Source organism: Cynoglossus semilaevis, chromosome W (assembly GCF_000523025.1).
Source record: "Cynoglossus semilaevis isolate Cse_v1.0 chromosome W, Cse_v1.0, whole genome shotgun sequence".
Lineage (NCBI taxonomy): Eukaryota > Metazoa > Chordata > Actinopteri > Pleuronectiformes > Cynoglossidae > Cynoglossus > Cynoglossus semilaevis.
In genome coordinates, this window is record NC_024327.1 from 11,661,497 (window position 1) to 11,677,522 (window position 16,026).

At 41.1% G+C, this 16,026-nt stretch overlaps 1 protein-coding gene across 2 annotated transcripts; it reads left to right on the plus strand.

The window, feature by feature from the left end:
- The first annotated feature begins 9 nt into the window (after nt 1–9).
- LOC103397200 (homer protein homolog 1-like) lies at nt 10–15,984 on the plus strand. 2 transcript variants are annotated; one of them, XM_008335421.3, is made up of 6 exons: nt 10–565; nt 7,102–7,258; nt 9,191–9,322; nt 10,428–10,520; nt 15,114–15,262; nt 15,534–15,984. In XM_008335421.3, the coding sequence occupies exons 1-6, from the start codon at nt 561–563 to the stop codon at nt 15,568–15,570; spliced, it is 573 nt and encodes a 190-aa protein (XP_008333643.1). In that variant the 5' UTR covers nt 10–560; the 3' UTR covers nt 15,571–15,984. The 2 variants fall into 2 exon arrangements, with proteins under 2 accessions (XP_008333643.1, XP_024908711.1); XM_025052943.1 differs by lacking the exon at nt 10–565 and having other exon boundaries at nt 6,924–7,258.
- The last annotated feature ends 42 nt before the right edge of the window (nt 15,985–16,026 follow it).

Below are 16,026 nucleotides of genomic sequence, written 5' to 3' on the forward strand. Positions count from 1 at the left end.
GGTGGAAAGAAAGAGGGGGAGGGAGAGAGAGATACACATGCACAGAGAGTGCGAGAGAGTGGGAGAAAGAGAGAGAGAGAGGTGGACAGTGTGATGCTGTGCGTTATCTTCAGCCTAAATGAGCCTTGTCTTTCCCATTCCAGCGTCTTCTTCACCCTTCCAGCGAGGATCTGTCATTTTACCCCACAGCAGCAGGTCAAGCCTTAAACCTCCATCTGACTCTGAGCTGCATCTCTCACACATCTGCTGCTGCTCCATCACTTCCGAACGCCCAACGCTAGAGCAGGAGAGGAGGCGGAGGCTCTGTGATTGCTGTGCCATGTGCGGAGCTACATGTATGTGTGAACTGATGCGGTGACAGCGGAGTGGGAATGGAGCAGCAGCGGTCATCACATTCCTGAAGACGCACAGTGAAGGTGATAAAAAAAGAGAGAGAAGACCTTCTTCATAAACACAGACAAGAGGAGAAGAAGAATCCCCACACATTTGTTTTTTGACTGCCAGAAAAGACGAAAATAAGGATCAGTGGTCAGGTGCCATCGTTCATTTCAACCACAACAATGGGGTAAGTGCGATTATTCCACTGTTCTACCAACCAATAGCTGACTTCGGATCTGTTCTCATTCCCTCTCTGTATTCATGTCAACTGCCTCCAGCCTCCTCACCATATGAACTTCAGCTACACGTGTATGCATAAAAACGCAGCCCAGAATAGAATAGAACCCAATAGACCAGAATATAATTCGTATTAATTATCGTATGATATTAATGTGCATATGTAAGAAAGTCAAGAAACTCAAGAAAGTCCAGCTACCTTCTCTGAAACTTGTAATCATGACAGTGACCTCAATGACTGGCAACCTTTACAGAAAAACTGAAGGTAAACCTATAGTTTATAATTATACTTTACCCAGTTTTGAATGTACTCACCCCGCAAGTGTCTATCTCTCACCAATACACAATTATTTTTTGCCACAGAAAAACAAGAGAGAGCTAAAGTAGATGCTGTTCTAGGTCTCTCCGTCTTTCTGTTTTGCTCCCCACCTACACTGTAGAGTGTTACTGTATGTTATTCAGAAAGAAGCCATTTGTACCATCAGCATCTCTTCTCTCATGTACTCAAACTGAGATTCTTGCCCCGACCTTTTGTACTGTTACGGGGGTACCGCGTACTGTTACGGGGAGAAGTGTTCAGCTTCACAGACAGGTTAATGACCGATGTCACCAGGCCCCAATAGCAGGAAGCTGTCTCTATAGCAGCAAAGTGACCAATGCCTTACACATATTCAACTACGTCAGACACCCATCGGTGAGATCTCTGCCGCGTACACAGCACTGCTCATTTGCGTGTCCCCTAACCCTGAGCTTAGCAGTCCATTTCCCCCACCCTGCCTGATGTTCATTAACAGCTGTCTCCTGCAGTTCATTGTGATTAATTGCACAGCAAGAGGTTAACAATATGGCACAGGCATGGCGAGATTTCCAGGCATCAGCCAAAACTCTCTGCATTAAGTATTTACAATGCACTGGAGGCTTCCCAAGCGCCCACTCTGTCCTCCTCCAGTGTGGGCTCCACACATTATCCAGAAGGCTCCCACTCAGATGGACTCAGCTCCACTGGTGACTAACTTATCTGTTATGCAACTTAGTCAGTGACTCAGTTATCCCACATTATTATGGTATGTGAGCTGATCCAAATGTAGAGTATGCAGCATTTCATACTGCAGACTGTATATACACAGGTAAAACATTGTGTTTTTATCCAATCTTTCTATTGTATGTAAATGTTTCAGGTAAATTTAGTACTTTTTATGACAAAGTTGAATCATGTTGAATCAAGTGATTATCAGCCTATACATATGAATCTGCTGTTAATTTACAATCTTGAAGCCTTGACATGGTCACCTAAATTAAACCAAAAATTATTTCAGTGTCACTCTCTCGTGTGATCCTGGCCGTTCCTCTCTCTCTCTCTCTCTCTCTCTATATATATATATATTAGTGAAATTACAGCATACTCTATCGATGAATCATTGGAGCATGTGTGTCAGAGCGGGAGTGTCAGTAGCTGCAAATGGGATGAAAATAAACTTATAATAAGCGTAAATATGTTGTCTACCTGTCTGTATCGCACAGGCAGGAGGGGTCATATGTCGCTGCCAGTCTCATGATTCAAAAACCAAGCCAACTGGAGAGGGCTAGCTACGCTGTATCTGCTGCACTCTCACTTCCTTGGGCAAATACAATCAATGTTCAGATGGACTCTCTGCCGGGTTTAGTCCTCGGTAATTTATGCGTGGGTGTGTGAGAAAGAGTAGAAGTGTGTGGTTGTTGGCACATCTCAGGTGAACTACGCTCCTCCGTAGATCTGGGCAGCAGGGATGTAATATTAATTACTTCTCTTCCCTTAAATAAAGTCTACTCAACATCACGCTCTCTCTTCTGTTTAAGTTATGAAAGGAGTCGGGAAATAAAGAAAGGTTAATATAAAGTAGGGGAAAGAGGAGTAAGGTGGAGAGAAGGAGATGGAGAGAGGAAGTGAGATCTTCTGAGATGCAGATGATTCATTGTGTCTCTCTTTTACTGTCAGTGTTTGCAAGCAGTGAAAAAGCTGTATAGCTAAAAGTGACGCACCAAGAAGAAAATGTGCAGCCTTTATTGGGATAGTGTGTTTGTGCCTTTGTGTGTGTGCACGCACGTGTGTCGTGAAAATTGCACTTCTTTTTTTTTTTTTATATTATTAGTCGCTGTTTTTAGTATTTTTTGTTCAGATCACCTTGACAGAGGGCAGTGGTGGCTTAGTGGCTAGGGAGCGGACTTGGGTCCGGAAGGCTTCAGGTCCACCAGCTGCAAAGTTACCACTGAGGTGCTCACTGCTCCCTGGGCACTTAAAGCTGCCCACTGTTCACTTTGGTGACGGGTTAAAAGCAGAGGTCACATTTGGTTGTGTGCAGTGGTGTGCTGTGTCACAATGACAAGTAGTTCACTTTCCTTCCTTAAAAAAGTACAGAGACACTCTGAGTAATACCTAATAAAATACAGGAGTGGCATGAAGTTTTATACTAATGTTGTGACACCAAGCTCCTATTAGGCAATCAAGCTGTCCATCACACAGTGTATCTCCTAATAATGACCTTATGCTTGGTATTTTACCGTATATAGTACTTTTTTTTTATAAATGCAACATACTCTACAAAATTGGCACTATCTGCAGTAAAACTTAGTGATGGAAATGATCAGCTCTTCAGGTTAATACTGTATTTCCTGACTTTATATTATATTATATTAATTATTCCTTCTGTCCTTACAGAGGAACTAACAAACATTATACTTGTTCATATAAGTATAATGTTGTTCCCTTTTCGTTAAAAGCTCTTTCACAGCCATGGTTTGTGTAATCGTTTTGAAGGCCTGCCTCTAGCACTTCCCACCGACTCCATGTTCTCCCACTAGAAGATGGGTGGATTTATCAAAGCTCCATCCTCTTCTACATTCATCACCTCCTCCATGTTCTTCTTCTCATGTCTTCCTCCTCTCTCACTCCATCACTCTCTCTCTCTCTCACTCCCCCTGCTTTCCTTCCCTGTTTTAACATTCACGTTCCATTGCCTGCCCTTGTGTCACGCAGTACACACTGCATACTCAACATTTCTCGCTCCTTATTTCCTCCTAACAAGTTCCTTCTTATGCCTTCTTTTTTGTTGTTCCCTCCAACCTTCCTTTCTATTATATTATTGCACTGCCTTAATATTTCACTTGTAGGAATAGAAATACCTATTTTTTATCAATAAAGTAGTGGGTGTCATTTTGGAACACAACTCCTTGGCACTGGCCTCTGTAGGTGCAATGGGTCGAGTGCTGCTTGGGAGCACTCGGTGTTATTAACCAGTCTCAAATTAATAACATGATCAGTCTCATTAAAGTTATCTTTAATTATTATGTTATTCTACTAATATAGCAATAATGTATTACTTGAATTATTGCAAATATACTATAATCAATAGTATCTAATAACAATTAAATATCTGAAGGATTTTTGGAGTTCTTGGCAAATTGGGTGGCTTCAATGAATAAAGTAACAACACAGACAAACACAGTTTACAAAAATAATCAAATTTATTAATACAACACTGTCAAGTTAATGACGGTGATTGAACTCATAAACACTGATCATTATAACAAAACAAGGCGTGTGTGTAGGTGTGTGTGTGTGTATACGAGTGGTTGTGTAAGAGAGAGAAAGAGAGAGATGTTGCCTCTTAGCTACCAAGCAAGCGACTGAGCCCTTGAGGCGTATTCACATACGCGACTGCGCAGTGGAAGAAAAACTGAAAAGTAGAAGGGACGGCAACAGGAAACACGTGAGGCATGTATGCACTCACGGAGGTGTGAAAGGGGGTTGTGTACGTGCACCAAGATGCGCCCAGGTACAATGAAACAGTGCTTGTGATGTTATCAAAGTATATGGGGGAAGGGAGGCGGACCGCGTGGTCTACTCAAGATCGGAGTTTTCCTGATCCAAATACTTATAACGTTACGTTAAGTTAACACTGAAATACTGACGGTGTACAAGAGTACAACACAGAGTAAGGAGGTTAAAAAAGATGATAGCCCATGCAACAGCCTAAAGCAGCACAGATTTCGGACAACACAATTAAATAACACTTCAATGTGCGCACTAAACTGTCCCTAAGTTTAAATAGCACTTAACAATACTACAGATTAACTAACATGCCCAAATGCCAGCCTTACTGTAGTGAACGTCTGCTCGTATTTAGAGGGTAGTGGAAAGTCCGTGCTTCTTGGGTCTTTGCCAGAGCTGGGGACGTCCGTCTGGTTCCACTGTGTCCAGAGAGTCCTCTTGGTTCCGAAAGTCCGTTTCAGGAGGAAAAGTCTCTGACTGTCGATGTGCCGGTTCACACGAATACCGTTAGAAGGAATCCTGTCGCTTCTAACTTTTCAATAACTGCTTTGGTCGCAGCGCTACGTTACTTGTGTAACTTAATTACCGGTTAACTCAGTTAAGAAAAAGACGCTACTAGTGCATTTATCACCGTGGGCAATGGTGTCTACAAAAGCGCGTTGGTTCTTAGTCTTCTGAGACGAGCAGGTTTTCTCTTTTCATCGAGGTCCTACGGAGCGAAAGTCCTGAACAGAGAGAACGATATTGGGCTGACCCCCCAATTTAAAGGTTGCGGAGGTTACTGATCGTGACGTATGTGGATTTACCGGAAGCAGTGGAATTATGGGAGTTTGAGTCCTTGAAAGGACTGTTGTAGTACCTACATATCCCCCCTTTGGTCTTACATATAAAAATCAAAGGATTATAAAGTTGTTGTGGTTTTTTTTTTTTTAGTAAACACTGGCCCATACACAATAAAGCAACACAAGGCTAGAAACCTGCCACAGATCCATCGAATTATGCAATGTAAAAACCAAAGCCACTTGCCAAGCGACTATTGCACAGATCAAACCATGGTGTGAGATGGCAGAGAGCTGCGATCACTCACAGTTCTGCCACTTACTCTGCTGTCGATGATTATGAAAATTCACATACCAGTTTTTTTTTTTGTAGAACAACCCTCATCTTTCTAGATTCACTTTTTATACTTCTCACATCCCCTCTCATTCCTTCCATATGTCCTGCAAACTTCCATCTCCCTATTTTTCCCTTCTTTCCCAGTCTTGGCTAATCACACACAGGAGGGGTACAGACGAGGAGTTTTAATATTAATTTATACAGCAAGGCTTTGATGTCCCCAATCACCCCCTCAGTGCAGTGTAAGCACTTCTCTAGCTCCTTCTCTGCTAGTACTGCCAGCCCAGAATATCTCCCTCTACACCCTGTGCTTTCTGTGCGTGTGTGTATGTGTGTGTACTGTAGATACACCCCCCCCCTCAAAAAAAAAAAACAACTTTTAAAATACCCCAAATTTCCATTTGGACATATGAATGGTATGGATAGATAAAGAGTAGTTGTACAACACTATTGATGTGTGGAATAATGTTGAAAACACACACACCCTTAATGTCAATTTTGTTGTTACCTGAGTGTCGGTGCTGTGACCCTACACAACCTAAAGTCACCTCTTGTTTGGCTCAACTGTATTTGTCCAGCAATACTAAAACTAGTGGCGCTTTGGCCCAGAGGCAATGTCTCTGTCATTGGTGTGGAACCTCAGGGTTCACCTCCTGGCCAAGGTCAAATCCCGGTTAGGGCGGTTAATACCTTTCAGTGGACTCACCACCCGCAGGAAGGTTTGGGGGGGTTGGTACGGTGCAATGTGATTTTGGTGGCAACTGCTGCCCCCGCGACCCGGTAACGGATAAGCTGATGAAAATGGATGGATGGATACTATAACTATTAATTTAAAATGAAATGCATCACTTGTTATATATGAATATAATGTTGTCACAGTGCATTCACTTCAAAGGTCAGGGAATTCAACCTATGTTCAAAGCACCTCCTGCAGGAGAGAGTGAGAGAACCATATACTCTGGGTTCATGAACACACACATTTTTCCAACATACTTTGCCTTCGACTGCCACATGAAGGTCAGCATGGCATTAACTCATATGATTCTAATCTGTCATAAAATCTTGATCATATTCCAGTTTAAGCCAAACAGTCTTAAATCCACCCACTGTATGTTCCATCACTTTGTATGTGTGTGTGCGTGTGTGTGTGTGTGGAAACCGCTGTCTGTGGTAGTTAACCATGGCCTACTGTCTATATTTAGCCTTAAACCCACTGCTTCTCCCCCTGTGCTCCCGTGTGTGACCCTCACTCAGAGCTGCAGGCATTCCCATATCAGAGCACAGAGACAGATAAAGTGAGAGGAGTCTGCTGAACAAAGACAGTAAGGCAGAAAAGACTTCCTGTGGAATAACTGCACACCTCTGTGTGTATTACAGTAAAAATTGTCTCTGCACAGGACTATGAGAAGTTCCACTAAAACTTTAAAGAGTCCTCTACCTGGCGATTTGGAAATCCGGTTTCCAGGGCGTTCTGACAACAGCAGACTGGATGCTGGTGGCTTTAGTGACACGTTGGTGTTGTGGCAGAAAGATGTTCATCACTTTTTTTGTGTCCCCTTCAGGGAGCAGCCCATCTACAGCACACGGGCCCATGTCTTCCAGATTGACCCCAACACTAAGAAGAACTGGTTGCCCACCAGCAAGCATGCCGTCACTGTTTCCTACTTCTACGACAGCACACGCAACGTCTACCGTATCATCAGCCTGGATGGCACCAAGGTGAGATGCTGGTTCAGGTTGTCATTGGTCAACATATTTGTCCTTTCCTTCTTTACTGCAGACTTTGTATTGATTTATTTTTATTTTAAAATGCACAGAAAGGTTTAAATTAGGATGCCACTGCACAGCATGTTGTTACCTGTCCACCAGGGAAAGTTGAAATCTCTGAAGTTCTGCCCAACCATAACATGTAATGTCTTTTATGTGTTCTGCAGTTTCGCCAACAAAGGGCGGTAATTCAAACAATTACTGCAGTAGTGTCTGCTTAGCGCATTAGCTACTTTAGCATCAGCTAGCACTTATCGCTATTATTATCTTACTAACACTAACACTAAATCAGAGCAGTACCAGCCCTGCTGCTCCCAAATGAAAGCTTAAAGGTACTGTCAGATAAATTATGAGTACAACATAAATCATTGTGCATTGCAACACACAGTGATATGTTTTTTAAACTACTGAACACTGAAATATACTACACTGAAATACATTGAAATATAACACAATAACCATCGATTTAACTGAAAGATTTACCATTTTATTCTAGGATTTATTTAGGGAAAATAAAGAGAATTGGTCGCATGTTCCGCTCACAGTTATACTCATTATCTAGATGACATAGCGACATCTAATCTGTATTGTTTTTATTTGAATATCAAATTGAGAGATTTCAACAGATGTGAATATATTGATAAATAATGACTATGTATCACAATAATAGATATGATTAGGTAAATATGGTGCTGTAAAACCTCTGTGGCCCGCAAAACCTGACCTTTGTGTGTTTTGTGGGTTGTGGAGTCATAACCCACTCTTAACACTGTTAACACACATGAACTTCCTACTAAAATGATGGCTATAAAATTCATTCACTCACTCACTCCTGAGAACAGTTACAGATAACAATGTCTGTGTAAGTTCTCAGTCATCCAGGTCACTTAATCCAAAAATAGTTACATCGAAGGCAAGCCTCTTGGATGAGGTGAAATGTCTTCAAAAAACCTACTTTGTCCGTTTGCTTTTGGGCATGACCTGTCATTCACATATGCATGTAAACCCACACAGTATGTTCTATTTTTAAGGGTTCTTTAGCCCTATAACGCCAAACGTATCATATTTGATACATGGGTTTTACAGCCCTCCACATGAGCAGTGTGATATTTTTTTCCCTGAAAAACCAGATGTATACAATCACATACATGTAGTGCACAGATAATTCAACAGGGGATAGTTATTCACTCTATTAGCGGGCCTTCCAGTGACACTACAAGATTGCCTTGACTCAGGATTTGGACACAGGTGGTTTTTTAAGAAGAACTTTGCGAAGTTTGAAAAGGTTAAGATTACTGCATTATGGTAGGACTTTTTATATTTGGAATTATTTTTGGAATTTGTTAGATTTGTTTGTGTTTTATTATGTTTTTGTTTGTTCAGGAAAAAAGAATCTTTGAGCATTGTGACCCAATGTATCAAATATGATACAAATGTGTCTCTGTCATTGGTGTGGAGGTTTCACCTCCTGGGCAAGTTCAAATCCCGGTTAGAGTGGTTGGTACCTTCCAGTGGACTCACCACCCGCAGGAAGGTTTAGGGGGGTTGGTTACGGTGCAATGTGATTTGGGTGGTGACTGCTGCCCCTGCGACCTGGTAACGGATAAGCGGATGACAATGGATGGATGGACATGAAAAATTATATTAATTTTTTTTTTAGTTTGTTTGAGAGACCAATAAAGGGTCCAAGTTCAAAGAATTGGAATTTTCTGTCAATTATTTAATGGTTTGGGCTTTACAGGGTTAGCATATAATTGTCAGGAATATTTCATATATGAAAATCCTTGTTCTTGTTTTAGAGGCAGGAGTATACATCTGACTATCACACACACACTTTGTTGAATGTCATTAAACACAAAAAAATTGACTGGTTCTGTTTGTAAGGCAATAATCAACAGCACCATCAGTCCCAACATGACCTTCACAAAGACTTCGCAAAAGTTTGGCCAGTGGGCCGACAGTCGAGCCAACACTGTCTACGGCCTGGGATTCTCCACTGAACATCATCTAGCCAAGGTACGGCTCAAAAACTACCACTGTCATTGGTGTAGTACTGTCTAATGTACAATGAACCAGAATCCATTCCTGAAATAGTATACATATTATAAAGAAACAATACATCTTATCCAACTGGATGGTAGATGAATGTCTGCAAACGTTCAGACTGATTCTCACTGATTTTCCTTTTTCTCCATTTTATATCTCTGGTTTCCATAACTAGGTCATCGTAAATTGACGTTTTTGGGTTAGAGTTAGGGTTAGGGTAATTCTGTTCTTCTTTTAGGGTCTTGACCAGGTGACTTTAGGACTTTCTAGGTGAATAAAGATGAAGTAAAAGATTAAATAAATCAAACTGTGTAGTACAGAGTAACAAAAAATGTAATTTTATATTAAAAAGGTGAAGTATAAAACCAAAACCTGTGTCTACATAATATGGAAGCAACATTCTTTAAAAGAGAGAATGTTAATATTAATTTATATCTTTATTTAATTTTAAATAATTTAACCCCACCAGTGAAGTGGAATAATATAGAGTTCTTTCAACAAAATACAGTCAGATACAGCATAGGCTCCAGCAGCAGAGTAGGTAATTAAATTTCCTCACCATTAAAACCTGTGCATTACTGCATGTAAAACTGTGAGAGCAGCGTTACGGATGAAACACCACCACTTTACAGGGATGTCAAACGTGTGTGTATATATTTGCCCCAAGCCCCACAGCTGAGCTCACCTTACCTCCAACTGGCTGGAGCTGCTCACAACCAAAATAACCTGAGATCAACTTCAGCCACCAACAGCTTCAGAGTCAATGACGAAAACACGTTGGTGTTTGTTCCAAGTGTGATGTAGACCTCATAAAACACATTTATTATTGAAATCTTTATTCACACAAAATGTATCACTGGTGTGTGTGTTTGTGTGTAAGGTGTGTGTGAATCTGCCATAAAAATGTTTCTTACTATGACCTACTTAGATCAGGTTTCTCCTGAAGTATGATGGGTAGGAGCCAACAGTTCAACTATAGGTTATTGTTTGTTACAATGCTTATGTGAATGTGTGTGTGTATGAAAGAGATTACAGTATGAATAATAATCTGATGGCTGTTCTTGTTTTTGTACAGTTTGCAGAGAAGTTTGCAGAGTATAAAGAAGCAGCACGGCTCGCTAAAGAGAAAAGTCAAGAGAAGATGGAGATGGCAACGTCTCCCTCTCAGGTACATTCACTGCTTTATTCCTTTTTCTTTTATATGTTGGCTCATTATTCTTGAAACCTATTTTCTCTATATCTCCATTTCCATCTAGCACACAGTTGATAAAATCCCAATTGTCACTATTTACTCTAATGGTCTGACCAAAATAAAGTCAATTTTAATGCTTCTATTGCCAGTGCCCGTGGCTTGAATTTATAACATTTTAATCCCAATTTCTTTGGTTAAGCCAAAGAAAAAGTTGAGAAAGAAAACAAGAAAACTTATGCCAATTTGTGATATGTTTCTGAACTGACACTAGCCCAAAGCATCCCTAGCTTTAATAGCTGTTTTTTTCAGAGTTTGTTTGTGAAGATCCTTGAAGATTTTCTAGTAGAAGTCACAAGAAGAAACCTCACAGGACAGAACGTTTGCTTTACATAAAATATATTGTTGTAGATATAAATATTATTCTGTGATGTCATGCCCAGCGTTTGTCCACCTCACTTTTTGCAGCCGCTTGAGATGTTAATGATCAGTTATTTCAGGCCACATGCTCATTGGTCACTGGGACCAGGTCAAATGTCAGCTCCAAGTCAGTGCTGGTCTGAAAGACTGGCTCATGTTTTCCTTTGACAAACTCGGGTTCAGACGTTGCTGTAAATGTTTGTCACTACACAACATTATGGACAGTTTTTACACACAAATCATAACATATATAAAAATAACAAGAATAAAGGTTTTCAAACCAAACATTTTTAAACATCTACTGCCAGAACAGAACAGAACAAAACAGAACAGGCTCAAGGCCCCTCTGGCAGATCAGGTGGACATAACTCACTTGCAAAGGGAATGGGAAAGAAAGTGGCACCGGGCTGTTGGCCAGACTGGGTCAATATGTATTGACAGGCACATTTAAATTAACCATGTGATGCAAGTACCTCATTTGGAGTTCCACACAGTAGGTCTTTAGTTCAAATCCACTTTCAACCAGGGTTTAAATGGCTGTTAGAGGAAGTGTACTTCAAAAACATGCACCAGTTTACTCTGGATTCTTTGATAATAATGTAAATAAAGCTAAATAATAGGTTCTCAAACACCCCACCTCACTGAACAGAAGAACCATCTCACTTTTTTATAGAACATGACTTCACACACACAATGCATGAACATCTACTGTAGTTCTGCTGCCTTCAGGGCATAGATACAGTATCAGTACTCACACACATTTCACCTAAGTAGGATACTGTTAATCATTCTTTTCAGAATTGTTGACATTTTGGCAGATGTATTAAAAAAGAAAAACTGAAATATCACATGGTCATAAGTGTTCAGACCCTTTGCTCAGTATTTAGTAGAAGCACCCTTTTGAGCTAGTACAGACATGAGTCTTCTTGGGAATGATGCAACAAGTTTTTCACACCTGGATTTGGGGATCCTCTGCCATTCCTCTTTGCAGATCCTCTCCAGTTCTGTCAGGTTGGATGGCGAATGTTGGTGGACAGCCATTTTCAGATCTCTCCAGACATACTCAATTGGGTTTAAGTCAGGGCTCTGGCTGGGCCACTCAAGAACAGCCACGGAGTTGTTATTTTAGCTGTGTGCTTAGGCTCATTGTCTTGTTGGAAGTTGGCCCAGTCTGAGGTCCTAAGCACTCTGGAGAAGGTTTTTGTCCAGGATATCCCTGTATTTGGCCGCATTCATCTTTCCTTAGATTGCAACCAGTTGTCCTGTCCCTGCAGCTGAAAAACACCCCCACAGCATGATGCTGCTTCCACCATGCTTCACTGTTGGGACTGTATTGGACAGGTGATGAGCCGTGCCTGGTTTTCTCCACACATACCACTTAGAATTAAGGCCAAAAAGTTCTATCTTGGTCTCACCAGAGAATCTTGGCGATCACCATCTTGGAGTCCTTCAGGTGTTTTTAGCAAACTCCGTGTAAGCTTTCATGTGTCTTGCACTGAGGAGAGGCTTCCGTCGGACCACTCTGCCATAAAGCCCAGACTGGTGGAGGGCTGCAGTGATGGTGGACTTTCTACAACTTTCTCCCATCTCCCGACTGCATCTGTTGTGGAAATTTCTGCTCCTCCTAAACTTATGCCGGCCGACAAGGTGTTTTATTTTTGTTGCAAGGAAAAGGTCAATCGTCATCCAAGTAGCTTGAGTGAAGAAGGACCCAGAGCATGGGGAATCCTGTACAATTATACCCAATGGATTTCTTTGTTGGGGTCAGTGCTGAACTAGGATGTGGGTTCAAACCGGTTTGTCTGTTGCAGGACATTTGGCACCGACCCCCCATTGTGCGTCCTACACCTGAGACACTCTGCAAGGTCCCGTATTTGGGTTGGGCCAGAAGGTCTAGACATGATCAAGTTAAATGACAAAAGGACCTGGTCTTCTTGACGTGGGAGGTGGGGCACCCCAAGGAGCTGAACCTCTAAGCATCACAAAGACATCTGGATTTACAATTCTATGTGGTTTGGAGTCTCTATTAACATCTGTATATCACAAAGCAAACACTGTATTACCTCTCTCACCAAGGCTCTTCTCACCCGATTGCTCAGTTTGGCCAAACGACCAGCTCTAGGAAGGGTTCTGCTCATCCCAAACGTCTTCCATTTAAGGATTATGGAGGCCACTGTGCTCTTAGGAACCTTAAGTGCAGCAGAATTTTTTTTTGTAACTATGGCCAGATCTGTGCCTTGCCACAATTCTGTCTCTTATCTCTTCATTGACCTCATGATTCTCATTTGCTCTGAAATGCACTGTGAGCGGTAAGGTCTAATATAGACAGATGTGTGGTTTTCCCAATCAAGTCCAATCAGTATAATCAAACCCAGCTGGACTCCAATGAAGGTGTAGAACCATCTCAAGGATGATCAGAAGAAATGGACAGCGTGCGAGTTAAATATGAGTGTCACAGCAAAGGGTCTGAATACTTATGACCATGTGATATTTCAGTTCTTTTAATACATCTGCAAAAATGTCAACAATTCTGTGTTTTTCTGTTTATATGAGATTTCTCTCCTTTAATTTAAAGACTGCTAACAGGCTCCATGTCCTCGCCTGTTTCTTATGGAGGCTAACACCCTGCTGTAACCTGCTCTATTACCCCCACTATTGATGCAGAGAACCACATAGGCTGAAATGTTACAGTCCCTTGTGTTCCCCTCATGAGCATGTTTTTAATGAAGGGACGTTGACAGCTTGGCTCTCACCAGGGGTTAAAGGCCACATGTACAGTGGCCAGTGTCAGGATGGAGGAACGGGAGACGTTGAATTGGTCATGCTGCTCCTGTATGATAGAAGTCTTGACTATTAACACATCTGAAAAGCATTTTGGCTTATAACATCCATCAAAATTAAAGCTGTCGGCACAAGTTGACGTCCTATCAACATGCTTGTCAGGTTTCTTTCTAATCTCCTAATTAATCCCCAACAGGAGATACAACATACGAGCAGAGTTTTACTAATAAACCCAGAGCTAGTGTAAGTACTGAGTGTTGGTCCCAGTATTCTTGACCCCACTGAGAAAGTGTCAGGAACAGATATTAAATGATATATTAATGAATGAGGAGTGAAAATGTAGCATCGAGTCTTCCACTTATCACTCAATTCCTGCCTGTCCATTAGCCCTTGTGCGGTTTTTCCCTTTGCATTTTTGTACACACTGTTTGTCCTTGCAATGATTTTCATCTTGTCCCAGAATATGAGTATTAATGAATATGAGGAAAAGTTGGCACACACGCACACACACACACAGACACAAAGACATTTTGTTTCTTTGAAGGATCTTACAAGGGTTAGAGATGTACAGGCTGTGACATTGTGTTGCTATATTGTGCTCATACTTCAGGTCTTAACAGCTTTGTTTTATGTACATGCAGAAGCTAAACGATTTGTCTCTCCTATAATTATAGGCTTGTATGGAATATAAACATAAGCATTAATCTGTAATTTTGCAATTCTCCAGCGTTAGAGTAAGCTGTTTAATGGCCTATAGGCATGTGGAACCACTCGCCGAGATGATGTATGCATTCATTTTCACACCAAGAAAATTAGAGCTCACCACATCTTGAACACACACACACACACATTCACACACATACACACACACTAGAAATAATTGAAACGTGAACAAAATGTGAATTAAAGTTTTCCATCTCTGTCACACTCAATCAATTTTTGCTGGTTTAAATTCAATACGAAAAAGAAATGTCAAAAATGTACTGAATATTGGAATATAAACATAACATTACTCACCCCCACTCCATTGATTCATTTATGTAACCATCAAGTGTTTTTTCTAACTGTTTTATAATCATCATAAACAATTGACCCATGCTCACAAAAAAAAACCTATAGTCAATTTTGATTAATGCTGACAACGATGTGGCTTGGGGGCTTGATCTGGTCCGCTTTGACTTGTGATCAAAGGTTAATCAGTAAATAAAATATAATTATAGTTCTCTATAACTGATATGGGAATAAAGAAATTGATTATGTTACATAGAAAAGACTCCATAAAGTAATATGTCATCCAGTTGACCCAATCCACATGTGCTTTAGCTGTAGGAAATGGACAGAATTATCTGGAGACCTTTGTGTCATCTGCAGGAGTCTCCAGCAGGGGAGCTATCGTCACCTTTGACACCAGTGACTCCACCCATGGAAAACATCAATGGAACAGATGAAATCTGTGACAGCACTCCCAACTCCGATGCCCGTCCAGAGCCCTCGCAGAATGCGCTGGCCTTCTCACACAGGTACATCCCACGTTACGATGTGGTCACTGTGCTATGACACCGCGTTTGATATAGCACAAATGTTACAGTGTGACCATGTAATGACAACACACATACAGGAAATGGAACGTTTGATTTGTAGTTATTTTGTTGTCCAAGGTGCACAAGACTTTATTTCTCGTCTTTTTCTGTCTTTTGTGTGGGAAACGGATGAATGCATGTTTGAATCCATGTGGTGTTGGACTGTAGTGAACTTCTATTTACACTGCTCTCTCGTGTCTTTCCTCCATAGGGAGCAGTTAAAGACTTGTCGTGTGTGCTCCTTCTGATATCAGAGTTCTGACCACTGCAAATTCACACTGACACAAAACAGAAATGCAATTCTGAACATTCCTTTTGAAAAAGAAAGGTTTTATTAAAACAACAGGTATATTTCTAATGTCAGGAAACTTCCTCCATTGGATAGGACTGTTAGTTAAAATGCTGTTAGTTCATACCCCAGTTTCCCAACACACAAAGAATTTCGAATAAAGATCAAATAAAGATCTGATCAAATAAAGAATCAAATACGAGATCTCAAAGTTTTAAAAGTTTTACTTGCAGCAATGAGTGCAGAACAAAGGGTTACATTCAGAATTGCACTGAGGAACTCCTCAGTGCTCAGAGCTTAAATACAGTTTTTTCACATACACATCAATGGTCAGTAGCTTAACCCTTTACAGCCATGCGGTGTTCACGTACCACTTCTGGTCTGGTCGGCTCTTACTCTTGCTCTCGAAGAAGGC

Bases quoted from the DNA above. Each gene is read 5' to 3' on its own strand.
- LOC103397200 (XM_025052943.1), top strand. From the start codon at position 6,941: ATGAGAAGTTCCACTAAAACTTTAAAGAGTCCTCTACCTGGCGATTTG. The intron at 7,259-9,190 runs GTGAGATGCTGG...TCTGTTTGTAAG, and splicing joins TCAGCCTGGATGGCACCAAG to GCAATAATCAACAGCACCAT. The intron at 9,323-10,427 runs GTACGGCTCAAA...GTTTTTGTACAG, and splicing joins CTGAACATCATCTAGCCAAG to TTTGCAGAGAAGTTTGCAGA.